We start from the raw sequence: 26927 nt of genomic DNA on the forward strand, positions 1-26927 counted from the left end.
ACAGCTTTGACCACAAAGCTGCTCTGCATATGTTACCTGAGGGATTAAAAGGTGCACAAGACCACTATGGTAGTCGTTTTTTGGGGGAAAATGTGTGTAAGTGTCAGTGAATTGTTTTTTTCCCTTGCCTCCTCTCACATTATTTGGAAACAGTAGAAGTGTCACAAGCCAACGTCTCTGCACAAGCCCAATTGTGACAGAGATGATTTAAAACAGACTTGTCAGGGCAGCATTTACTGGTGTGTGTGACTGTCTTATCTTTCCCACCCACACTGTAATACGTAATTCACCATTATCAGCCCGTGTACCACGAGCGATGGTATTAAAAATGTCAATAACATGCAGTCCTTCATAACTGCAAATAGACATAGTAAATTATCTGCAAGACCTTGACAAAACATAACAGTTATTTCTAATTCTTAGGTTTTTATCGGCCGTCTGTAGGCTTTCTTTGAGACCAAACGTTTGAGGTCACAGTGGTCTCGTCCAGGATGAACTCATTTCACAGAGGATGCCTATCAGTGGGGAATGCCAGACACGGATACACAGGCAGAGTCAGGGATTTTTCCTCAAGGGCAAACTGGTGGAAAAAATTGCCTGGCCTTGTGGTGACGGAGATCGACGCGAATCTATGGCCCGTGTTTGGTCAGGAGCAGAATTTAGTCTGAACGCTGTGCAAAGAAAGATTAAGGTGGTCGAAAGAGATGGCAGATAACGGACAGTGGCAGCACATCCTGTGGGATGCTGGCTCAGCATTAGCCGAGCTGACACACAGAGTCGCCACGGCTGGAGGAGCAGTGTGCTGGGGGCCAGCCAGGGGGCAGCCACCATGCAGCAGCATGCCAGGAGCAAAAAAAAACAAACAACTCACACTCAATCCACCAGTTATGTCACGATGCAACAGTAAAACACAACTTTCTGCAATGAAATGTGAAAGCTGTCCTGCTTAGGCAGCAGCCTTGGACGACCTTTGACACTGTTACAGCTGGTGTTAGCGAGGGCTTCCTGGTAAACAGGCCTGATTAACACTGAAAATCAATGGAGAGTTTCCGATTCTGCAGACTGCACACAGGACACCAGACTGACAGCAGCTACTCTCCAGAGCATTCATAAAGCGATGGTAGTGGTACTTTACCATGGCCCCTGTGAAGGAGTGCGGGTCACCCAACAAGGAACTCCGGCCTGGACCAGTCTGTACAACAAGACAAACAGACATAATGCATTTAAATTATAGATGTAATCTTTGAGACATTATGAAACACTTGTTAACCACACAACTCAAACTAGGATCTACTTTTTTGTCCTCCAGCCTGGGGTGAGATATTGTGCAGCCAGAAATTGTGTTCATTATTGTTGAGTAGAGAGCGACCTTTTTAGACACAGAATTTATAATTAAAAAAACATCAAATTGTTGTCAAAGAATTCTGGCCAAGTTAAGTAACCAGCACTGCTCTCAGGTCAGTACTGTTTAACTGATTTTTGTTAACAAAACTTACATTGGAGAGCGTCGATATTAACGACCTTTCTTTTAAATTCAGTCAATAGGTCTTCAGGGTTCAGCAATTCCAATCAGCAGGTCCCCGCTTTATCTGACAAAACATCAGTTTGCTTGAAACTTGATGTCTTTCGGTTTTAAGAATTCAATAATTGTTCTTTGGAGGAGGACGAGGTTGTATTGTATGTTTTAAATCACAAGTTTATCAGGGCATCCCAGTGGCTGAGGGGTTAAAGCACCAACCAGGAAACCTCACTCTTTAATGTCCCCGTTCAGCTCCAGCCATAGACCTTTGATGAGTATCATTCCCCATCTCTCTACTGTCCACTCTTGCGTAATGCCCCAAAATATACTTAAATGATAGGCCTGTTAATCACTTAAGTATTGTAATTCTGTTTTTTTTTCCTCCAAATGCTCACATTAAAGGGACAATGAGGAGTTTTGGAAAGCGAAGTGTTTTCATACTACATTTACAATGAGCCTCCGCGCGCACAGCGTCCGCGAAACCGAAAGTAAAGAAACGCTGGTCGGCTCACCCAGCATTTCCACCATTAAAGCAGATATCAGTGGAATGTTTTTGTTAATATAAGTCCTAAATAGTCCTATTTTCCGTCAGCAATCACTTACATGAAGTATTTCAGCCTAAACACGAGTCTCTCCGTCACTCTGCTCTGCTGTAACCCGAGGAGAAAATTTTCCTTGTGGGATACAAGTGTTATCCAATGAGGAGAGAGAACGGCATGAAGGGCTGTGTGTGCAGCCAAGGGATGCGCGTGAATGTGGTGACGTAGCACGAGGACCAATTGATGCCTGACAAGGGCGGGGGCTGCTAACTCATGGTGCGTTCAAAGAAACTCGTACTTTGTGTTTTTCCTTCCTGTGAAGTCATACCAGTTCGATCTGGTACGAGTTCACGGGTCGGAAGTTACGAGTGGCCGTTATAGGGAACTTTCACAGACAACAGGATGGTAAAAACACGAGCTACGGGTTACCTGGAACGCTACCAAGTCGTAGTTGTGACTTGAAGCTGTAACTTACGGTTTCAAAAGCCTGCCTTGAACGCAGCATTAGCCGAAACGGCCGTGAAGCTGATATCTGCTTTAATTAAAATAACAAAATAACGATAGAGACAAAACGATATATTTATCGAAAATGGAGCCATTAACAAGTGTGGGTAGCGTAGATTCATCCACATTAACATGAGACTTTTTTATAACCAAATAGAAACTCCTCGTTGTCCCTTTAAAAGAGGAAATGCTGAGTTGTATCTATCATCACTGAAATGATACAACCCACTAGCATCCCACTTTTCTGCAATAATTTTCAGAGCGTGTGTTGGAGTGTTGAAGAAAAACAACACGCCTGGACAAACAGTGTTTGTGATGTAAGCTTCAGGATTTGTGAATGCCTTCTCAGGGAATGTGTCGAGACAACAACAACTAAGTGAAGCCCATAACTGACCAGGAGACTGTGAGCCCCATTCAGCCATGTTCAAAATGTTCAATAGAAAATCTATTCTACATGAAATGGCACTGTAAGGGAAGACTGCGCCAGTGACAGGCAGCTGGCCCATGGCCTTCAGTAAAGCTGGTAGTCAATTAGTTCCATTACATTTAGTAAAGAGGGACTAATGTACTGGTGGCCACACATTCAAAGAAAAAAAGTACATGCCTAAAAATGTCACGTAAAAATAGTAATGCAACACATAATTTAGACTTACCACAGACAATCAGTAACGGAAGATGAACAGTCCTGGTGATCCTGTTTGGAAACTCTCACACATAAGACATGGAATTCTGTGGAAATTAAAGCAAACATGCAAGTGAATAATGAGCAAAAGCTTTGCCTTATAAACGTGTCTCTATTTTACAAACAGCAGACTTTTTCACTGAGACATTCAAGCTACAGAAGCTCTTTTGATTCCCTGGCAAATATAGCTGTACTGGTGGTCACAGTGGCTTGCATGTGAGCTCAGAGATACCACTTAAACTCAGTAGTGGAATGGGGGGGAAAGGCAGCTGGATCTTAAAGTACTAAACAGTCTCACCAGCATAAAGACATGGTCCAGTCATGTGAGGTGGTCATCCCTGAGAAATATACCATGAATCATTTTAAACCGAAACCGTTGCTGCCACATTTTGAGGTTAATATGAGCCATATGAAGGAATGGCAGGTCAAACCAGAGTGGTTACCTGCCCAAAAATTTGGTTAGGCACACATATAGTAGGGATATTTCACAGCACTTGGCTAGAGAGTGGTATTCATTTTCTGCTAAGTGTACAGTAGATTGTGAATATGTCATTCATCAAGAACACAAGCAGATCAAGCTTTTGTTTGAATAATGTTTAACTATGATGGTGTTAAGCAATAAAGCCAAACATCTCTCTTCAAAACAAGGCACCTACGCCAGATCTATCAGAGTACAGGCCCACAAATAGTGGTAAAGGTCAGCTTCTCTTGCAGAGCCTGAAATCTGATCTGAGAAGGTCAGTGAATGAGCTGCTCAGGACCTCAACACACCTTCTCAAACACATTTAAGATGCCGTGGGTCAGAGAGATGACAGAAATCCCACTGCTCCACCTGCAGCAGAGGCCCTGAGCACCGCCTGGTCGTAGAGAGAGGCAGGGGGCAGCGAGGGGGAGGTCATTACCTCACTGGCCGAGCAGTCCAGCTTTTTGCTGCCTGTGCTCCCTGATAAAGCATATCTGCCACACGCACACGGCTCTGTTTACCGCAGCAGGCTCATGACCCGTGGCCACGGCTCAGTCTGGCTCTTAGTTCAGAGTCACACAAGGAAGGCTAAGCCCCTTAGAGCCTTAACGTTACTCCTATCCCGTGACCGGCCACCATGCATCACAGGGGGGCAACAATATCGGGCAAATAGCCTGGATCTCTTAACTGTTACCAGCTAGCTTCCGACAGGAAAACCGGCTGAGAGGACGGCCTGCATGACTGACAGACAGACAGCTCGGCTGAGTCGGCCGCGGGATAGCAGCGGTGAACATAACAATCACACTGAAGGATTAAGGATCACATAAAAGCATATATGTCGTGTCTGAAAAATTAAATAGTCAGCTAGCTGAAAGTTTGGGCCATGGTTTCTCTTTGCCATTAAAACGTAAGTAAAAGGTCGATAATCATTTTCGTTACCTACATGAATGTGACGTGGGCAGCTCAAAATAAGCCATGGCTATGCGAAACCAGAACCAAAAACAGGTCTGAACCGTAGTCTTACAATGAATGCTAACAAGCTAAAAGCTCATAATGTTAACAACTGTGGTGAAACCATCCGAGCCGAGCAAGAAGTGAGAAGCTACCACGTCAGTTATTCAGACAGGTTGGTCTGATAAAACTACTCATGTCAATAGACAAAAGTGAGCAGCTAGGTGCTGTTACAGCAACTATTCCTCCTCTCTGGGTAACGTTGAGCTAGATTTTCCTGCAGCTAGCTAACGTTAATAGTTAATCAAGAATAACACGTCGATAAAGTAATGCTGGCGTCCTAGCGCTGAGCTCAGAGAGGATATTTGGACAGCAAGCAGCAGACATCAACATTACATTATAACTATGGTGCTGCTGTGTTGCATTCTCACGGTATTTCGTTGTTTGTTATTAGTAGCGGCAACGCTGTCCAGCAGCCAGTGTAGCGGCTAGCTCACATTAGCCGGATGAGCTAGCGCCGCTCTGTGTTTTTGTTGTTATGAGATGGAGGGCGGACCCCAGAAAGGAGGCCTCTGTCAAAACACACCGAGGAACGACCACAGCCGGCGGACTCACCAGGCAAAGGAGCGCGGAGAAGTAAGGAGCCGAAGATTCATCCGAAGCCCGTGCAATTACTGAGCAGCAAACACACCTCGGTCAAATAAACATGAGTCATATCCGAGCCGAGGCCAGCTTCACTGCGTCCCTTTCCAGCAGAGAGCCGTCGTCGCCATCGCAGCGAAATTCTCCAGCCCAACAACCTACGTGACACGTGACGTCATTGCGTCAGGACGGTACTCCGGCGCGGGGGGAGGGGCTCGGTACACACCACGCGGTACTACCATGTAAACACTGTGTGCTGTAGGCTGTCCAAATAACTGATATAATTACTGAATATAATGGACACGAGTGGTCGAAAAGCTGCTAATGAAGCAAACTGTGAAAACGACTTAGTGCTGCAGATAGTTAAGGATATAACACACTGTTTCTCGATTTAGACAAAACACAATAGGCCTACAGTACGTTTATGAATTTGTTTGCATGCATTAATCAGCACTGTGTTCATGTACCTATGGGTGGTCATTCCATCCTCACCATAAAGAAATAAACACACGACACAGCAGGGTCTTAAACAATTATGTATTGAATGATGGCTTACATATGCAAATTCAATTCCAAGACGCTTGGCATACTTTTGTCCACTCTTTAACATTTAATAGCCTGACATGTGAGGCTTCAGACAGATATTTAAGCCTGCAGGACACTTCTCTTTATTGGCTCACAGCTGACTTGCAAATGAAATATTTTCTATTTGACAAACCCTCAGCGTCAGATTGCAAAATGCTTATTTATCAACTCTGAATGCAACCATTCAAATTTCTGCTGACCAATTACCTCATTATTTAGTGACAAATGTCAATTACAAAATAAAACCATCTAGTGTAGGGCTACTGTTACAAAAAGCTCTGCTTTTTTTCTGAACCTGATGACTAAAAAGCCCCACACCCCTCTTAGATCACACATAACCACAGGACATTTCTCCTGTGAGGATAATGCATGAGGCATACGATATGGCACAAAATAACCTTGATTTAAATATTTTCCTGGAAGTAATGCTTACTGTGTCCTTTTGGGGGTTCTGATTTGAATGGATTCATGATGGCTTTGTGAGAGCCAGATTTAACAGCTGCATCATGCATGGACTTCACTAAATGTAAAAAGAGTTTAAGTGCTGAGTCAATGTCCCTGTGCGAGAACAACAACACAAAAACGCAGTCTATCCCCTTGTCATGTGACCAGGATGGTTTTGCATGCAAAAACATGAGATGAACTTTACATGAAGAGATAATGGTCTGGCTAAATACATTTGTTTTGCAATCATATGCCCATGTTACCATGAAAGACAATGAAATTTCAATGGAAGAAATGTCACTTCTAATCATACAGTATATTATGCACAAAAAATGGTGGTACGAAAACCAGAGAGAGAAAATCTTCAGTGGCTCTGAGAGAAAACAAGAACAGTATTTTAGAGAGATCTCAAAAATGCAACCCATTTAATTAGCCTCATCCTGGTAGTTCCAATCTACACTGTACTTTGACATGTCTGTGTAATGAATCACAAAACAACAATTCTCCACCAAACCATTGCTTTCTGTGAAAGTTGCAATTCCCCATTTACTTAACAACTTCCGCAGGCCCATCTAATATATAATGGAGTCATTCTCTACACCACATAATGTTTATCATAGTCACCACCACTGATGAGAGCAACTGTTTCAGTAAAGCTTTAAAAAGCAAGACTACCCTGAGAGAAGGTCTAAAACGTGGGCAAGCTTGCCAGACCAGAACTGGCTTGAATGGGTTTGGTTTATTAAATCTGTACACTCTATTTCAATATAATCAGCACATTTTGTTCCAAGAATGTAAGATATTTTTTTTTTAGTAAATGTGTAATATATATCTCTACATAATACAATCCAAGTCCTCTGAACTATGTAGACATGTGCAAGTGTTTACTACCAACTTCAACGATACAGTAAAGGCAAAGACTGTGGACACTAAGTTAGGATAATGTTGATATTTGAAATTTTCTTGAGTCCTCACAATTATCAAAATCTAAGTGCCGTAAGTAGTTCATACACGAGGTATTGAATATCTAGTTAACTGTTCTGAGTATAAAATAGAGGCAAAATACATAAAGAACATCTTGCAAGCATGACAAAGAAACTTCTACAGACACAATACACAAGTGGTCAAAGATAATATGAAGGGGTACCTGTAGCTTTTTGTGTCCTTGAATATAGCATAATTACAGATTGAATGTTTTCATGTCGATTCATACGAGAGGTCATACTGTGTATCAAGTGTCAACCTTGGCAGCCGTTTTCTTATCCAACAGCCCAGCTGATCACCAGCCTAGTACATAGAGCTTTTGAGGTGTCTGGTCAAATACACATTATTCAAGCTACAGTACTTGACTCATTTTGAGGAAGTGCACCCAATCAGGTCAGGAGGAGCACAATACACAGGAATCATTATCTGTTCAAACAGCAGCATTTTCTTTGTAAAAGACAGATTTTCACTCCTTTTGAACTCGTGTTTGATCTCTGCACGTCTGACACAAGTCCTCTCCCTCCATTGATTCAAACAAGTGTGGTCATGTTCATGTATAAGAATGAAACGCATGGTCATAGCATGATGTGCATCAACATAATCTGAGGTAAACCAGGTGTCCTGTGTCTTGGCCCGTTACAGTCTGAGAACCAGTGCCTTTAGAGGGTCAGAGAGGTAAGTCTGAAAGAAATTGTGTAAACTGTGCTCATGTGTAGTGAATGTTTCACTTACTACCAAAAAGCACAAGGGCCCTAAACTGTAAACCTCAAGGATTATTCGAAATAAAAAGAAAACAAAACACTAAAAGTACTCTACTTATTAGATTTAACGTTTACTTTTTTCTTATTTTTTGCAGGGTTTTCAACTTTTTTTCTCTTGTTTTCGCTCAAGTATAATCACAGGTGACTAACTACAGAGGATAACAGGGTCAGGTGAGTACCATGCTACATCAGGTTTAGAGAAGGCTATTGCAGACAATTCTATAACATGTACAACCACATTTTATACGTGTGAGTTACAAATATTTCAAAACATATCACCAAGAAACTAAGTACATACAAGATGTTGAATATTTAGAGTCTTAAAGGACTATCCCTCAGTCAGTATTAGGATTTCATGTTACTTGACTTAAACTGTCCAGTCTTACAGACAAAATCTGAAAAATTGCTATTCAAAAAGTAGCAAATTTGGTCAATGTCTCTTTTCAAATAGTTATAGTGCTTTTAATGGCTTAAGACAGGGGTCTTTTTTTAATCTCACCCAGTGGCAATCTACAGAACTTCAGTGTACATTTTATGACACCATAGCTGCAAAAGTCTTCATGTCAAGTCCAAAAGGTAAAACAACAGCTAATGCTGTCACATATATTTCAAAGTAGTATGCATTATCAAAAACAAAAAACAAATACACATTTATAAACCTTTTTTTTTTTCAACTTTTTAGTTCTTGCAGGGAATTCAGCCATGTGTTTAGCTCTGTGTTCCTGTTTCCTATGAGTTATCATCAGTCTGAGAGGACAGGCCTTCAAGGAGCCAGGCTCCATTCAAAGTCTTCAGGAAGATTCTATCTGAGACGCTCCTGTGTGCCACGAGGGTCATCAGGACTAGATACAAGTAACGAGGGGGGGAGGGGGGGGGCGATTAAAACTCCCATTCCAGTGTTTCTTCTCGATTGGCTGCTCTCTCTAACCTGTGGATGATGTTATTGAGGTTGGCCATTTTCTCATTGCGTCTCTGAGTGCTTCTGTTAAGTTTGGGGCCCTGGAAGGGAGGGAGCTGATTAGGGTCCAGGCTGTGATTGGTGCTCGTCGAGGGCGGGTTGGGCAGCGAGGGCGAGATGGGAGCGGAGGAAGAAGGTACGGGCGACACTGACATCATGAGGCCGGGCGAGGATGCAGCGGAGGGGGAGTTCAGGGAGACTTCCAGGCTGCTGCGGCAGGGCTCTGATGAGGCCTTGAAGCTGACCGGATCCACGGGCGACTTTCCCGCGTCTTCCCCCTCGTGCCTGGACTGACCGGCTCTTTGGGGTCCGTCTATGGAGACGGCACCAGGGTAGAGCCCCTGAGCTTGGCTGCTCATCCCCTCGTCGTGCCTCAGGCCCTGGCCGGCCAAGTGGCTCTCGCGACAGCCGGCGATGGAGTCCTCGTGCTCGGTTTTCATCGGTGGGAATTGTACCGCTGTGGAAAAACACTGAACTCTTGACTGTTTGACGGAGCCCTCCTTCCCCTCCTCCCCCTCGTCCTCCCTGTCTACTGCCTCCTGTTTGACATGAGGCAGTGCGGTGTTGGCGTTAAGAGGAAGGCTGGAGTGGATGTGTCCTGAGGGCTTCTGCAGCCTCCTCTCCTCTGCATCAGAGTGGGGGCTCCGCGTCACTGAGGGTGAGTAGCTGTGGTGCTCAGCGTCTGTGTCATTGTCTGGCAGACCCTCCATCAGCACCTCCCGTCGCATCCTGGACCTGCACACAGACACTTGCTTGTCAGACAGGCACTTAAATGCAAACACTCAATGTCAGGACTTACAGTATAAGTTTACTTTTCCTATTTACAGTTCCAGCGTTCAGTCACAGCTTAAAGGGGTAGTTCAACATTTTTGCAAATTAGCCTATCGTCATAATACTTCAAATTAGCCTATCGTCACAAAGGTAGGTTCAGTACCTTTAATTATCGGTGCATGTTGTTTTGAGATCAGCGGTGCAGAGACGCAAGCTGCTCAGTGAACACAATGGAGGTGAATGGTACAGGTTCCCTGGCCCTCAAAACTCATCAAAAACACAATCCAACAACTCCAAAACGCTCTGGTGGACAAGTTGTGACCTGCATATTCACCACGCTATGAGATAATCATGTACGTTAACGTTAGGAGACAGAGTTGTTTTCGAGGCAAATGCGTAGCCAGAACTACATTCCCGACACAGCTGCTGGAAGGAGTGATTTCAAAAGCGCAAGTAGTATTTGCTTCGTGTGTCGTAATGTTACATAATTATACATGATTATTTCATAGCGTGGTGAATGTGCAGGTCACAACTTGTCCACAAGCGTTTTGGAGTTGTTGGATTGGGTATTTGATGAGCAGCTCGCGTCTCTGCCCCGCTGATCTCAGAACAACATGCACCGATAATTAAAGGTAATGAACCTATTGCTGTGACTGTAGGGATTATGGATATGGGCCAATTTGCCAAAATGTTGAACTATCTCTTTAAAAGTGCATGCACAAAAGTAATAACACAAAGGTCAGTGCACTGGCCTGTAGTTGTGGAACCAGTTGATGACGGTGTTGGTTTTGAGGTTGAGCTGGGAGGCCAGCATCTCGATGGTGTTCTGAGAGGGGTAGGGCTCCAGCAGGTAGGCCTTCCTCAGGGCCTCCTTCTCCTCGGCTCCCAGCACCACCCGAGGCTTCTTCACCTGGCTGTAGGGGCACAGGTCCAGCGAGACCAAGGCGGGACTCACACACTCGGAGCGAGTACTGGGCGAGTCGCTGTCCGAGCCGGTGCTCAGCAGCCCGTACCTCCTTTTCAGATAGGCTGGAGAGAAGACAGTGACATTTGGTGTGAAGGAGCCACAAAAACACAGACGATTTCTCAAACTCGTACTTCAAGATATCTTTACTACACTCACCTTTCTTCTCCATCTTCTTCATAGCCCTCAGCTTGTCGACATTGTGGGGATCATTGAGCCACAGCTGCATGCGGACAAACGGCTCCCTGCCCTTCAGGCTCAGTTTGTGCCAAGGTTTGGGCCTGGAGAGCAGGTCTGACACAGAGCCTTGAGTCAGGCCCAGGATGGTTTCTCCAAAGAGACGCTGGCCTGTGAAGACACAAAAACACTCCATAACAACATGCCACAACCTGAGGGACAGTGGACAGACACAAACACATGCATATAATATAAAATAAGTGCATGATTAAAGTGTGTGTAATATTCATTTAAGGTTTATTGGCAAAATCTGAATATACTACCCATGAATATATTTGTATAAGTGTATAATTGCTATAAAATAAAATTTGTTTGGTTTTCTTAGCCTTATAATTCTTTGTTTATATACATATAGCAAGGGTTTTGCTTTAGAGAGTGTCGCCATCTTGCGCCGCCATGTTTGTACGGCAGCCCAAATGGAAAATCCAGCCAGTCAGAGAGTACGTTTCACGAGTTTCACGTTCGTAAATAAACCAACGAAGACGAAGGAGTAGGAAACAGCAGACATATCGTAAAATGGTTTAGAGGCCACTGTCACTTTGCCGACGGGAGGAGTGAGTGTGAGCGAGTGAGAACTGCAAACTAGAATCTGAATGTAGATGTCACGGTTTTACCCACATATTACACACTGGACCTTTAAATTTATATAAGCCTAATGTATGGACCTTGGAGTTGTTTCCTATTCATTTTCCTGTGTTATTTAATTGTCTAAATTCTATTTCACTGCTTTTGCAACATTGTTTTTAAAGCTCTCCTGCTAATAACTTATCTGTGAATGAGAATTAGTGTGTAGGAGTTGTGTCTGTTTTCATAAGTGTGCGCTCAGCCTCCACACTGTGAACTTTAACTCACCTAGGTTGTTGTCTGTTAGCACCTCCTTGACCTTCTTGGTGATGGCGTATGTGTCCAGCTCGGGGGACATGGCCACCAGCTCCTGGATGCCCAGCGGGGTTGTGGGCTGATGCAGGGCCATGAGGCTGGGGGTGGACTTCCCCCCCTCTGGATGTGGGGGCAGCCCCAGGCCGAGGCCCTCGGGCTGCTGGTTCTCTTTGCTGCTCTCCAGGGAGAGGCTGACAGGCTCGGCCAGAGGACTTGAGTGGCTTTCTGCCGGGCTGGGGGGTGGCGAGGGTGAGGAGTGGGCGGTCACTGGGCTTTTATCTGGAGGAGGGAAACATCACAGGAAGTCAGTCAAGCCTTTAGTAGTAGGATTCTTGGAGGTGGAGGTGAGTGTTGTGTTATGGGCTGCAGCCTTACCCTGAGCGTGGCCCTGGTTGGGGGGCTGGCTGAGGCTCTGGCCTAGCTGGTCCAGTAGCCACAGCTGCATGCGGATGAAGGGCTCCCTGCCTTTCTGGGTCAGCTTACTCCAGGGTTTGGGCCGGGACAGCATGTCGCTCACACTGCCCTGTGAAAGCCCCAGCACCTGCCAAAAACAGGTTGATATGATGTGAAAAAACTGAGCTAATATCAGTTAACAATTATCATCATGAAAATATTATATATTATATATATAAAGTCAAAATAATCTCCTTTTCTAACCACTTTTCCTTGATAGAAAATGTTATTTCTTACACCAACATCTACATGAATCATCAGTGTATATACATATTTTATTTCAGATCTATTCATAAGCATAAAATAGCTGCTCTGATGTTTTCACATCTATGTAGGACTGCTTCATTTGAAATGCTGATGCAGTAAGGAGTTGTGTTTCCTCTGCTGAAGCAGATAAGGGAGGAAGCGCTGAGCCTCCTTCTCTCATTAATGTGAAATTTTGACCGGCTCTATATTTAGCCTGCTGCTCAGACACTTCCGGGTCATCTGGCCCAGTCAAGAGCGCTCTGAAGAAAAAAGACGACTTGTAAACCACAGCCGCGGTTTCATCGATACACTTCCAGCCAACGACCACTAGGTGGAAGCAGCACACCGCAGATGTTTGTGTTGAGAGCTCAATTTAGCGTTTAAGCTCAACTTGCAGCACAATTTATGTAGGTGAAAAAAACCCATGCATCGATCATCAGCTGATCAGCTGATTATGATGTAATTTACTGAGAGAATGGCCATAGATAGGAACCTTTATTTTGGCAAATGGGTTATTAGGCTTTCTTAATGGTTTAGTTAAATTTTAGAGCAGATTTTATTGCTCAATAAAGGTCTTAATGGAGCCAAGTGTGAGAATATTTTACAAAAAAACAGCAGTCAAGTACTAACAAATATAACTCCCCTTCACTGTGAAGGTAAAAGCTGGACAATTAGCTCAACAGACAAATCAGAGAGGAGCCTGGGAAAGCATCCACGGGAAATAAAAGCACATTTTCTGACTTGACAGGGCCGATAGATAATATCCAGCAGGAAGGAACGAATGCAAATAAAATACAATGTTTCCTGATTTGTCACAGTGAATTTTCCCACATTTATCGTGTTAAGTGGAGCCTGTGATGTCAGGACAACACATCTGACAACTAATTAAACTGATGTTTTAAGTATTCGCCCCTTTGTTACAACATTCTGCTGAGAACTAGTTGCAGATGTTTGAACAAAGACATTTCAATACTTATAATGAATCTCACCATCAAAACTCACCACAGCAACTAATCACCACTAAATTCCTACAAGCAATTGGTGCCACAAAGGAAATTCCAGAAGAGATGAGCTGTTGAAAATCTGCTCACGAAAAAAAAAAAACCCAGCGCACCACAGGGAGAGATATCTACACGGAGAATACTGTGTGATGGTAAACATGTGGTCGGCCTCCCGAAGGCTCTCCAGGAGAGCAGCAACAACTCATCCAGGAAGTCATCAAGGATCGGAAGAGAACATCCAGCTCTCAGCTATCGACACTGTCCAGTGCCGAGGCTCTGCACAATTAGAACAGTGTGAAAAAAGAGCTTCTAAAGGAGAACAGCAAAGCTTTTACAGAGAAGCACCTGGGGGGGTGTCAGGATCGTGTTCTATGCAGACAACATTTAAAAAAAAAAAAAAAAATTTAAAAGTGGAACACCTCAGACGACAAAGGTTCTGGTGTACGTGACGAAAAGCTAAATGCAACATTTCACCCTGTGTTTCTATACGGCTGGGATGGCTAACGATCATGGTACCGACAGCTGGAGGTGGGAAACATGACCTCTGCCCGGTGCCAAACACTTCTAAAAGAGATGAGTCCAGTCATCTGGCCCAGAGCTAATAGATCTGAAAGGCTGAAAACAAAAATTAAACTTTCAGAGTGGCCTTGACTACATCTTGACTTGAGCTCAGCGAGTCAGTGGTGGGACCGATTCTGAAGCCGTCGGTGCATAAAAACCCACAAATGCATCTTTCTCCGTAAAGAGCCGCTGATGTGAATCTCTATTATGAAATTATACCGAGCTTCGGGGCTGCACAAGTGGTGCGACTTGTTATGAGGTTTTTAAAGAGTCAATTACTTTTTCACGTGGGTGATTTGAATGTTTGATGGGGGTACTTTATTTACCGGAATAACTAAAATGTGTTTAGTGTTGACTTAGGTAACCTCAGTCTAATATTTCAGGTTGTGTTAAGATGAAACCAGGAGGGATGAGTCAGTCCGTGTGTGTGGAGCTGAACTGAATTCTACATTCAAACATTGTCAATAGTGGAATATTTATTATTTATAATATATTACCATTCTTATTATGCTGTGGATCAGTGTTCTTATCTTATGTCTTGCTGAACAAATTTCCTCGCTGTTTGTTTTTGCAGTGAAAGAGTTTTGTAGAGAATCTGACCTTTTCGCCGAAGATCCTCTGACAGATGCCGTTCTTGGCCAGTTTCTCCTTCACCTGCCTGGTCAGCTCAATGGTGTCCACCTCTCTGTACATGTACATCTCGTACTGCTCCGGGGTCAGCGGCGGCACGGTGGGCTTGAGGGCGCGGGGGATGTAGGCCGGGTAGTAGGACAGACGTCCCGGGCCGGGTCCCGGGGACTCGCCGCTTATCGACGTGTCCGACTCCACCTTCACCTCCACGGGCCGGCTGAGCACCAGCTCGTCCTCGGCGGCGGAGGCCTCTTCGCTGTTGGGGAGGCACTCGCCGTTCTCCAGGCGGGGCCACGGCCGGGGCAGGGCGGAGGGCCCGGAGGAGGAGGAAGACAGGGACGGAGAGACGGAGGTGAAGGGCCGGGAGCTGGCGCCGAGCACCATGGCCCCCCGCTCGTGCGACCAGTGCTGGTCGAAGTAGGTGCCGGCCTCGCCAATCTCCGTCTTGACCTTGCGGATGATGTTCTGGACGAAGGCGGCCGGGGAGAGCACGCTGAGGGGGGTCTGGGGGCTGCTGATGGGGTTGGCCATGCACATGTTAATGCACCCCCCTTCCTCCTGCTTGATGGAGATGGGTAAAGACAGGCTCCTGGAGCGCTCCGGGGGCCCCAGACGCTCCACCTGTGGTCCCGAGCTGGCGGTGGAGGCCCTGCCGCAGACCTCCATCTCCATCAGGGCGTGCTGCTGGGCCTCCATCTCCCTCCTGGCCTGCTCCAGGATGCCCTTTATGGTGTCGTCCGAGCTGGTGCCCGCTCCGTTGCTGCTTCTGCCTGACGAGCTGCTCAGAGACGACTTGCCGTCGCCTGAAAGAGTGAGAGCTACATGTTGGCACTGAGGTACACTCAAATCACCCCTCCACTTCAGATGCTTAAAGGGGAATTCACATATTGCCATAATCCCTATAGTCATAGCAGTAGGTTCATTACCTTTAATTGTCAGTGCAAGCTATTTTGAGATCGGCGGGGCAGAGACGTGAGCTGCTCAGCTAACGCAACGGAGGCTCGTGGTACTTTCACGTTTCCCTCATCAAACTAAATAAATACACAATCCAACAACTCAAGTTGTGACCTGTTTGTATGTAACATTACGACACATGAAGCAAATACTCAGAACTACTTGCGTTTTTGAGGTCACACCAGCCGTGTCTGAACTGTAGTTCTGGTTTTGCATTTATCTCGAAATCAACTCCTTCTCGTAATGTTACGTTATTATCTCATAGCGTGGTGAATGTGCAGGTCACAACTTGTCCACCAGAGCGTTTTGGAGTTGTTGGATTGTGTATTTGATGAGTGTGAGGACAGAAAGGCGAAAGTACCGTGCACCGTGCAGAGCTCGCCTCTCTGCCCTGCCAATCTAAAAACAGCTTGCACCGACAATTAAAGGTAATGAATCTACCCCTGAGACTATAGGGATTATGGCAATAGGCGAATTTGCCAAAATGTTGAACTATCGCTTTAATAAATACAATGTACATCATTGTCATTTAAAAAATTTAAAAAATCAATCAGTATGGCTTTTAGCTATGACTTATGATTCATAGCTCCATCCTCACCTCCCCTCTGGGACTGGATCTCCTTCTTGGCCTGCTCCAGGATATTCCTAATGGCGTCGTCTGACCCAGTTTCAGGAGTTCGGATGCGCGGAGTGATGCTCCCTGCCACAGAGGGTAACAGAAAGAGATAGAGATAGAGCGAGAGGAGAGAGGAGGGAGGAGGGGGGTGAGTGGGATGGTTGATCAGAGAGCAGTTCCAAGGCTTTGCTTTTGACTGGTAGATCAATGGCTGCCTTTGAGCGCGTGCTGTCTGAGGTTGCAGTATACGGGAAGCTCAACTTTCAAAAGCTGTGAATCTAGGGAGAAAACAAAGTTTAAAAGTAACACTACAAACATGGCAGAGGAAGCTGAGAAGAGTCAAGGATGAGGTCCAAGTAGATTAGAAGGTTTAAACGCACACAGGTCCAAGAGCTAAGCCACCAAAACAAGACGGGGTGATTACATCTGCTCAGAAGGGTTACAGCTCCATCACAGCTTCATATACTCCCAAACGCCCTAAACACTCTCAAACACGCTTTTTAAAAAGCTAAATATGACGACACCTGTTTAACCAGGTTAGGTCAACTACTATTCTCAAGACAAAATAAAGATGAAGGCTCAAGTTTTCCCAAACTGTTGGCAGCTCATGACCGTTGGTTTAGATTTGCTGATTCAATTTTAACCTAAAGCCCAAGCCTGGTGTTCTTCTTTATTTATGTTACTGTCAACAAATACCATGAAAAGACCAAGACCAATTATTTCTACTGAAAATGTTGTCATATATATTTTTAATAGTGTGGTTATATAGAGTTTTATTAAGTTGAAATACTCAATTTTTCTAAAACAACTAGACACTGAGTCAAAGTGATGGTGATGGAGTCTGAAAGAATCGCTCCAGTATATCCATTTCCTTCATCCTGCCACTATGGAACAGTTTGAATGTGGGGTTACTAAAAGAATGCCCAAACATAATCCAGTTCAAATAAATTATTTTCAATATATACAGGAATGAGGGGGTTTGACAACCACAAGGTGCTTATTATTATTTATTTGGGTATTTACCCACTTTGTTTTATTTGTTGCTCTGTTGGTGTTACCTTCAGTTTGTCTTTGTATATGTGTGAGTATATGTCTTAGATAGATAGATAGATAGATAGATAGATAGATAGATAGATAGATAGATAGATAGATAGATAGATAGATAGATAGATAGATAGATAGATAGATAGATAGATAGATAGATAGATAGATAGATAGATAGATAGATAGATAGATAGATAGATAGATAGATTGATTGATTGATTGATTGATTGATTGATTGATTGATTGATTGATTGTCTGCCCCAAAGGGTAGCAGAAATTTGTCTTTGACAGGGCTCATCACTTTACATGCACTCAATAAAAACACAGTAAGGCAATAAAAACATTTACAAAAAAATAAAAAGCACAATAGCAGCAAGTCGTTTTGGGTTGTTTAGGTTGGAGTTCTTCTACTGTATATGTATGTATATGCCTATATATTACAGAGATAAAGATTAGTGATAATATATTAGAATAAATCCAGCTAAATACACTTATAAATTAACTTATTGTATAGATTATCATGACAAGGAAGCTTGATAGCTAATTTATGACAGGGTTCTTACGGATCCTTAAAAAGTCTTAAAAGGCATTGAATTCATTAATCTAAAAACAAGGCCTTAATTGGCATTAAAATGTCTTAAATCAATTTTTCAAAAGTCTTAAAAATGTTAACACATGGTAAGTGGTATTTTATGGTTGTAATTAGTCTCAAATCTCAAAATAATTGGTAACATTCCGACATAGAGAAGTTAGTGGCGGCCGTCACCAGCTCCCAAGTCAGTGTTTTGTTTTTTTTTCAGACTTTTTATGCATTTATTTTGAAAGGACAGCTGGAAAGAGACACAATCCAATGTTCATGTAGCAGTCACTTTACCTTAGATCACATAGGAAAGTGGGTAAAATTGTCCCTAACCTATGTAATTGATGTGGTGTTTTTTTTTTGTTTTTTTCTGCATTTGTGTTTATTATGAAGTCGGTCTTAAATTTCATTTCAAGTGGCTTTAAAAAAGTCTTAAAAAGTCTTAAATTTAACTTGACTTAAGCTGTAGGAACCCTGTTATGATGTTGTCTTTGTAAAGTATTTATTTGTTATGTCTGTGCATTACTGTATTATTTCTTATTTCTTTTAACATGTCCAAAATAAACTGAAGCTGAAACTAACTAACTCATTTACAGGTCGTTTCCCTTTGATGGCTCAGGAAGTTTCCCTCTGTAGGTCTGTTACTGTTTGCAGATTGTTGCTGTCGTGCTATTGGACTCTGTGGCACAGAGGAGCGAGATGAAACCAGGCTTTGGTCACAAACATTTTAAATGTTAGCTATAAACTCATGGTTAGTTCTGATCTTTTCGTGGGATTTGTTGACGAAAAAAAGAAACATGTAAAATATCTCCAGCCTTGTGCTTTAACTGTCACTGTAGATGAATGTAGTGGATGAATGTGAATGACACTTCACAGATACTTAATTCACACCGGCTTTCAATTCCGAGCCAGTGGTTTAGAAAATGTGGTTAAGAGGGGGACTTGTTTAAAATCTCAACAACTTGCTAACTCACGCTGCCTCCTCTAGGTCGGAGCTGTACAGCTGTCCTGTCGCTGTCTCTTCCACTCACCTCTCTGGCGGACCTGGATGGTCCTGAGTGCCAGGATGTTCTGCTCGTCCGACAGGAACTGCTTCATCTTAATGAAAGGTTCTTTGCCTTTCACAGTCAGCTTCCTCCAGGGTTTGGGTCTTGCCAGGATCTCGCTGACCGAGCCCTGGGAGAGCCCCAGCACGTAGTGGCCGAACACACGCTGGCCGATGTTATGCTTGAGCAGCTGCTCCTTCACCTGGAAGGCGATCTCCGCCGTGTCCAGTTGGTCCTCGTCCCCCGCGGTCGAGCTGCCGCTTTCCGACTGGTCGCTGGGCAGGCCGGCGTCGCCGCTGCCCGCCCCCGCCGACCCTTGATTCGCTGACATGAGGGCAACTTTGGCTGCATAGAGGGCTGTGGGAAAAGCCATGAGGCCCTCCTTTTTAAAGTGTGGGGAAAGCAGCTGCTTGTGCAGGATGTGGTCCCCCGACAGCCGGTCCCCGGAGCAAGGGGACACGGAGAAGGGGCGGGGGAGGTCGTGGCTGGAGGAGGAGCCGTCCAGGGTGGGGGGGCCCGGGCTGGGGGAGGCACGGCCGTCCGCATGAGAGGAGGAGGAGTGGGAGCCGGGCGGTCGGCCCATCTCCCTCACTGCGTCCTCAGACTGGTCGTCATCTGGTGAGAGGGAAACACACGCTCAGTCTCCGGTCAGACGGCAACATGCAGCTCAGTTTATGCAAAGAGACTCGACTCTGAAAAACATTGACTCCTGAAATCGATCGAGCCTGACCAATGAGCGCAAAGTAATCAGCGAGCTACGGGGAGTTTTTAGAAGATGACAAAACTCGCCGCCTCTTTAAACTCCAGAAACCTGAGATGTTAACTGTTTAAAGGGATAGTTCAACATACAACAACACCTGCACATTCACCACGCTATGAGATAATAACGGAACGTTACGAGACGGAGTTGTTTTCGAGGTAAATTCATGCAAAACCGCTGATGCACGTTGCCTCCAGGGACAGTTTTTCAGCAAGCCGTCTCTGCATTTGCCTCGAAAACAACTCTGTCTCGTAACGTTGTGTTATTATCTCATAGCGTGGTGAATGTGCAGGTCACAACTTGTCCACCAGAGCGTTTTGAAGTTGTTGGATTGTGTATTTGATGAGTTTGATGAGGGAAACCAAGAAATCCCATTAGCCTCCATAGTGTAGCTCTGAGCAGCTCGCGGCTCTGCTCCGCTGTTCTAAAAATAGCTTGCACCGACAAATAAAGGTAACAAACCTACTGCTATGACTATAGGGATTATGCAATGGGCCAATTTGCCAAAATGTTAAACTATCCCTTTAAACTTGGAATGTGGACAAAACATGAAACATGATGTTCTTTTTACCAATGCTGTGCAAAATCCGAGTCTTTTCCACCAGGTACTTGTGAGATGGAAGAAAGGCCTCTTTATCCAGCAGGAGAGCCTCTGCAGCCTTGGCAGACTCCTACACACACACACACACACACACACACGCACACAAGAGCTGTTAATTTTCGATTAATCAATTACAGCAGCTGCAGATAACCTTATAATGGATGACGATCAGTGAGGCATTCAATGGCACTGCTGTAGTTTTTCTTCTCTGAGAATAAGAGGAAACCAAAACTCTACTAAGGAAACTTGTGTGTTGCCGGGGGGTGTGTACCTGAGATGTGCCGCCGTTTGCCGAGGCTAGCTTCATTACCTTTAGGATACTACAGACAGAAACAAAAATGCAGAGAAGGTCAAGTTTTTTTTGGATTTAATTGACATTTTCTTAAATGAGTTACACTTTTAGTCTAAAGCTAATTATCACCTGAGTTCAGTTTTAATCTCTTCGTAGTCAATCTGGGATTGCAGTTTAGCTTCTAATCTCTGAAATGGAAAAAAGAATAAGAAGGAGCATGTTTTATTATAGATTAATAAGGGTACTGGTAATTATCAGAGTGGAGAGAGAGCTGAGGAAGGGCTCCTCATGCGCTGTCACTTGTCTCTCACCTCAATAGCTTCTGTCTTATAGGCCAGCTGGCGTTCCAGCTCCAGGATCTGATTGGCCGACGTCTCCTGAACTTCCTGTAGTGTGAACTGCAGCCGCCGAATGTTTTCAAGAAGACGAAGGATTTCGCGGTCTTTAGCCAGCAAGGCAGCCTCCAGCTGGGAGGGCAACACCTCGCCCTTCTCGTTCTTCTCCTGACGGGGTGAGAGGCAGACGAGATGAGGGGTGTGACAGAGGAGGGAAAAAAAGTGATAAAGGGAGTGAGGAGGAGAGAAATTTGACTTGATATGATGAGATACGGTAAGGTTTTAGATCCAATATCTCCAGACCAATTAAAACCTCAGAGCAGACTGTACAGAACAAATGTCTGTCTGGTAGTCATCACTTGCAAGTTTGAGATCTTCAACTGTCTGTAATTGTATATGTGTTGGTTCTGTACTGGATAACTGGGTGTGTTTTTTTTTTTTTCATTTTGATTTTGATTTTTTTCCCCCACATATTTTTTTGTGCTCCCCTTCTCCCTTTGCCCCCTAGGAGGTCCTTCACCTCCTACCAGGCCATTGCCTAAATAAGAATGTTTTCTTAGCAATTTTGCCTGGTTAAATAAAGGTTAATAATAATAATAATAATAATAATAATAATAATAATAATAATAATAATAATAATAATAATAATAATAATAATAATAATAATAATAATAATAATAATAATAATATATGTGAAACTATGTCCATTGAATGTCGTTGAAGAATTACTTGTTAATCTCAGGCTCAGAATTAAATGTCATATCTTGTGCCACCCACACCAATTGAACTTCTCTGAGGGAGAAGACATCACAGAAGTCAATGCAGCGTTGACAAAATAGGTTAGGTCTTAGGGAAGTAAACAGAGTTACCAAGGTAACAATGACTTAAATCCTAAAAGCTTCACAAAACAGAAAGCAGGCATCATAGTGGTGGATACAGGTCTTTTACTTAATAAATGTGACATCACCATCTCTATTACAAAATGTACTTAAAATGTAAAGCGACCCCTGTCAGTATTATATGATACATATATTATATATCATATATATTATAATATGCTGCAGAATATCAATTTTAACTGTGTTGTTGTGGTTTGTTTCCAACTGATTGTATGTGTTGTCTTTAGTGACTGCAGCTGTTTGATGAAGTAAAAGTAAAATGTTCTTCTCTGGAAAGTGGTGAAGCAGAAGCACAAGTGGAATGTAATGGAAGAACTGCAGTAAAGTAAAGTGAACCTAATTACCACACCTGAGCAACACTTCCAGCTCAGTAAACAGGTGCTTGTCATGATGTCACTGCATCCTCCTTACCCTGCTAGTGCCCTCTGCTGGATGGCAGCTCCCTGTGGTGGAGCTCTGGCCGCTGGCTAACTGCTCCTTTAGCCTCTCCACTTCCCTCTGAGCCATCTCTGCTCTCTGTGGCGACACAAAGCGTCACACATGCACCAGTTACACACACACACATGAATCAAAGCAGGTGTCCTTATGCTGAAATTTTAAAAACCGAGCTGAAATCTGATCAGGGCCCACGAGCAGCCTCCAGTTTATTCTGCTGAGGGGACTGTTTAGTCGGCCCACTTTATTCCCCAAACTGTTTACCTGCTCTGTCACACCCGGCCGGCTAATTAATGATTCATTTTGAGAACATTTATCTGCGAGCTGCTGGCAGAGAGCAGCAGAGTGAGGAGGGGGGGGGGGGGGGTAAGAGTGTTGGAGAGAAAAGCAGAAGGGATAGAAGAAAGGAGCAAAAAGAAAAGAGGCATCACCAGGATAGGAAGCAATCAAGGCAATGAGATAACTAAGAACCCCGGCGTTCAGCGCTCCAGCATCAATCGTGCGCGGCAGTCTCCTGTTCTCTGCTGAGTGGAGCCGTGCTGCCACAGCGCGCCCACCGACAGGGGCTCAGGTTTACACTCGCTAATCACACGCTCAGGGGAGGGAAGGTGTAAGGGGGGGGGAGATGAGGGAGGGGTGGGATGGAGGGAGGGTGGGGCGGGGGGGGGGGGGGGGGGGGGGGGGGGGACCAGGACGGAGGGAGTCTAATTAAAGCCGAGGCTTGATTACAGGAGTGATTACCTTAACGAAGGAGCATCTCAATCAGAGAGGTGCAGAGGAAGACTTCACTGTACTCACCTGGTTTGCTTTCTCCAGATTGGCCATGATGGCGTCGACCTCCACCGCCCTGCAACACACAGAGACAGAGGGACAGACAGACTCAGACACATTCTGACTTTCTGATCAAAGGCAAACACGCAAAATCAAGACCAACGATTGCTGCACATATTGTTGATTACATAATGCAAACTCAAACATGTCCACTTCTTTAAATCGCCTAAAGTAGATTCATCATTATATAGTTTAGCAACTTCAGATATAATGACTTTTAGGTCTTGAATCAGCTGTGACTTATAACAACTGATTTAAACCATATGTACATGTGGTTAGAGCGGCCGCCCCGTGTAGAGGCTACAGTCCTCACGGCAGGCAGCCCCGGTTCGAATCCCGCGTCGGGCAGCCCTTTCCTGCATGTCATTCCCCCTCTCTCTGCCTCCCCCTTTCCTGTCTATCTCTACTGTGTACTATCAAATAAAGGCAAAAAAAACCAAACATATGTACATACAGTATGTAAGCTCGACAGCAGCTGTCATAACTCGCAGGAATATTTCCATAGTTAATTGGGATCTACAGTATAGACAGACCATGTTAAATCCTCTTCTTTTGCTTCAAATGGAGCTGTTATTTCTTCAGTTATTTCTCAGACAGAAAGCAAAAAAAACATCTCCATGGTAACAAGTGTATTTAAATTTTACAGTAAATTGGAAATGAAATAGATTTATGATGAATAATAAATCAGGGGAGATCATGGCTTTTACACACACACACATAAAGGTAGATCTAAATTCTCATTAAAAACCCCAGACACCTCGACCTGTTCACTCATGATCCCGTGTCCTCGGTTGCAGCTTCGTCCCAGCACAAGCAGCCATCCATCCGTTCGTTGGCCGTGTGGCGAATTCACGCGCTAATACCCCCCCCCCTGCGTACGCTCAGAACTCTTCTGAGGTTGAACTCCAACTTGCCTCCATACATCTAACAATCAGAGTAGTCTAATTTAAACAGAAACTCAGCAGGATTATTCATGAGGTTTGTTTGAAGTTCAACAGTTTCATTTTGCACACATGGGACCTGGTTTTCAAAAGGTAGATAAGGATAAATTAACGAGGATGCTGTGATTGATTTAAATATGCACATAGGTTTTTTTTTTTTCTTCAAGTTTTTGGGACACAGTAGTCTTTTTCACCAAAAGGAAAAAAATGTTCAAAAGAACATATTAGACTTTTTTTTATCATTCAGATTAAACCAACTACATTCAGCCAAAACCTTCACTCTCTTTCATGTTTACACCAAACTGCTCCTCCAGTCTCACTTTCTGTGTGATTACATTAAATATCAGTCATCAATAGAATCACTGTGGCAGAAGCAAAATACAATCCTCTACTATTTCTACAGTGAGTCATTGAATCGGTCAGACACCGAGTCTCAGGCCGAAACCTATTCTTGGCATTAATGATCATCAGCTCTGTGAGGTGCAGCCCTGGTTTCATAGGGTCTTGCTCGTGCCCCGGTCCCATCAATAAGGCCAGGATATATGGCGCCCTGCTGACAGCAAACACTAACAGGTGTCAGCTCCACGTTTAATGAACTTGTGCAGTACGGAAAATGTTTTGTATTGATTACCTGCTCAGCTACTCAAGCCGAAGCAGACAAATAGTCTTTCTTATCAACATTGAGGAAACAGTCAGTGAGAGTAATAGAGGCCGGGCCCGGTGTTTCAGAAGCTCGGGGGTCAGGGACAGTAACTGCAGCTGGAGCTCCGGGGTCAGCGGCGCTCCAGTCAGCCCAGAGGAATTCGACCAGGACGGCACACACACACCGACTATATGACCAACCGCATAACACAGGAGGTTTTTCAAAGCAGCTGCTGCTGCACGCGAAAAAAAAAAGGTAAGACCGAACTGAAAAGGTGTCCAATCCAACAAAATAGATGGCAGTGGGTCTAGAAACATCAGTTCAATTGCGCCATGGATTAAGCCTGGGAGAAAATCCATTAGCAGCGGCTGACTGTGCTCTGGAGCACAACCCAAACAAAGGAGTGTTTGCTTTGAATGTCTATCGACATCCTTCATACAAGCTCAGATTCATTTCAGGCGTGCGGTGGATACATTGCGTTCAAAGACCAGGACAAGGTAGAGTGTTTTCTGAAGCAATCTTTAAATGGAGCAATTCTTCTTGAGGGCTGTCAAGGCCCAGCTGCCAGTGAAGGCAAACACAGACCTCTCTCATCGACCTGCATTAGTGGCTGAGTCACTCTCACTCGCCGCCTTTACAATGGCATTCCTCAGCTCTGCACTGGACATGAGTTTATGCAGACAAAATAAAAAATAAATAAAAAAAACAAGAAAAAAGGGGGAGCAGCTTCAGCATTTGAAAAAGCTACAAAGAGGCAGCGGCCGAGACAGGCTGCAGGGACGGCCGCCACCACTCGGGTGGGGGGAGAGGGGGGTTTATTTACTGTAGGTTCCACAGAAACGAATGACCTACAGTACAAGTCAGGATGAAACTGGGCTCTATCATCCCTCTTTCTGGCTTCAAACATACAATCTCAGAACTATTAGTCACCAGCTGCACCTGTGACAATTAACTTATAGGGGTAAATTCATGGAAAACGGCTGATGCGTGTTGCCTTCAGGGACAATTTTTCAGCAAACAGTCTCTGTATTTATCTCGACGTTCCGTTATCATCTCATAGCGTGGTGAATGTGCAGGTCACAACTTGTCCACCAGAGCGTTTTGCAGTTGTTGGATTGTGTATTTGATGAGTTTGATGAGGGAAACCAAGAAATCCCATTAGCCTCTGTAGCGTAGCTCTGAGCAGCTCACGGCTCTGCTCCGCCGTTCTAAAAACAGCTTGCACCGACAAATAAAGGTAACGAACCTACTGCTATGACTATAGGGATTATGGGCCAATTTGCCAAAATGTTGAACTATCCCTTTAACTCTGTAATTGTGCTGCTCGTCTGATGTTTGATGTCTCTTGTTATCTTGATCTTGCTGCGTATGTTTTGCTTGTATTTGTACAACTGCTTTCCTGACCAGGACATCCTTGAAAAAGAGATTGTTAAATCTCAATGGATCCTTCCTGGATAAATAAAGGTTAAATAAAAAAATAAATAACATACAAAGTGAAAAGTATTTAAAAAATCTGAGGCGGGCTCTTACTTCTTGGTCATCTCCTGGTTGTATTTACACCGCAGGTCCAGCAGCTCCGTCTGTGCGGTGTTCAAAGCTGGAGGGAGGCAGAACACAGGCCAGTCAGACATTAACTTTAAAAAACACACACATGAACCTTGACCTTAAAGCTACGTCCCCTCAATCTATTTACCGATTTCTGGATGCATTGATAGATTTTCCATATTCCATATTCAAAGTACAGGTCTGATTGAGCACAACCACAGTCGGTCAAAGCCACTAAGCTAAGACTCCATTGAAAAAATGATATTAAAATGTTCAGTAAATGTTAGATGGAACTCATATTGCTGTAAACACAGCAGCAGGGGCTGGGGTGGGGTGGGATGTGGGGGGTAGCAGCAGTGTTTTAGCAGGGGACACCAGACTGCAATTGTACATGCGGCGGCTGCTTTAATAGGTTGAAATTAAACGTATCAGATACAGAATGTGACGGTGTTTTAACCACTTACATGAATGCAGAACCTTGATCTTTTCCTCAGCCTCTGATAGTCTGTCAGACAAACCGACACCAGCGCTCCTCTCCTCCTCCTCCTCCTCTTCCCCCTCCCTGTGAGAAGACACTCAGTTTAGTTTCCCCCCACTACATCATGGCCACACAACGAAAAAAACTACAATA

The 26927-nt window shown here is 44.3% G+C and overlaps 2 protein-coding genes across 7 annotated transcripts in view; both read right to left on the bottom strand.

The window, feature by feature from the left end:
* mtmr3 (myotubularin related protein 3) overlaps positions 1–5456 on the bottom strand; it is a 29813-nt gene extending 24357 nt beyond the window's left edge. For all 3 annotated transcript variants that reach the window (XM_083978256.1, XM_083978255.1, XM_083978254.1), the window contains exons 1-3: positions 5274–5456; positions 3216–3291; positions 1136–1192 (exon numbers count right to left, since the gene is read on the bottom strand). In XM_083978256.1, the coding sequence (XP_083834382.1) occupies positions 1136–1138 (3 nt within the window). In that variant the 5' untranslated portion in view covers positions 1139–1192; positions 3216–3291; positions 5274–5456. The remainder of the gene's footprint in view (positions 1–1135; positions 1193–3215; positions 3292–5273) is intronic.
* A 401-nt stretch (positions 5457–5857) lies between these two features.
* The window catches only part of cux2b (cut-like homeobox 2b), a 102468-nt gene continuing 81398 nt past the window's right edge, over positions 5858–26927 (bottom strand). For 3 of the 4 annotated variants that reach the window (XM_083979313.1, XM_083979316.1, XM_083979315.1), the window contains exons 7-22: positions 26761–26858; positions 26282–26348; positions 23135–23183; positions 22313–22417; positions 20979–21170; positions 20797–20855; positions 20647–20695; positions 20346–20445; positions 19000–19629; positions 16327–16428; positions 14745–15577; positions 12259–12424; positions 11857–12162; positions 10927–11115; positions 10556–10832; positions 5858–9767 (exon numbers count right to left, since the gene is read on the bottom strand). In XM_083979313.1, coding sequence (XP_083835439.1) covers positions 8954–9767; positions 10556–10832; positions 10927–11115; positions 11857–12162; positions 12259–12424; positions 14745–15577; positions 16327–16428; positions 19000–19629; positions 20346–20445; positions 20647–20695; positions 20797–20855; positions 20979–21170; positions 22313–22417; positions 23135–23183; positions 26282–26348; positions 26761–26858 — 4036 coding nt within the window. In that variant the 3' untranslated portion in view covers positions 5858–8953. The remainder of the gene's footprint in view (positions 9768–10555; positions 10833–10926; positions 11116–11856; positions 12163–12258; positions 12425–14744; positions 15578–16326; positions 16429–18999; positions 19630–20345; positions 20446–20646; positions 20696–20796; positions 20856–20978; positions 21171–22312; positions 22418–23134; positions 23184–26281; positions 26349–26760; positions 26859–26927) is intronic. The other variant, XM_083979314.1, reaches the window with a different exon arrangement.

The sequence above is a fragment of the Trachurus trachurus genome (assembly GCF_905171665.1).
Source record: "Trachurus trachurus genome assembly, chromosome: 9".
In the NCBI taxonomy this organism is placed as follows: domain Eukaryota; kingdom Metazoa; phylum Chordata; class Actinopteri; order Carangiformes; family Carangidae; genus Trachurus; species Trachurus trachurus.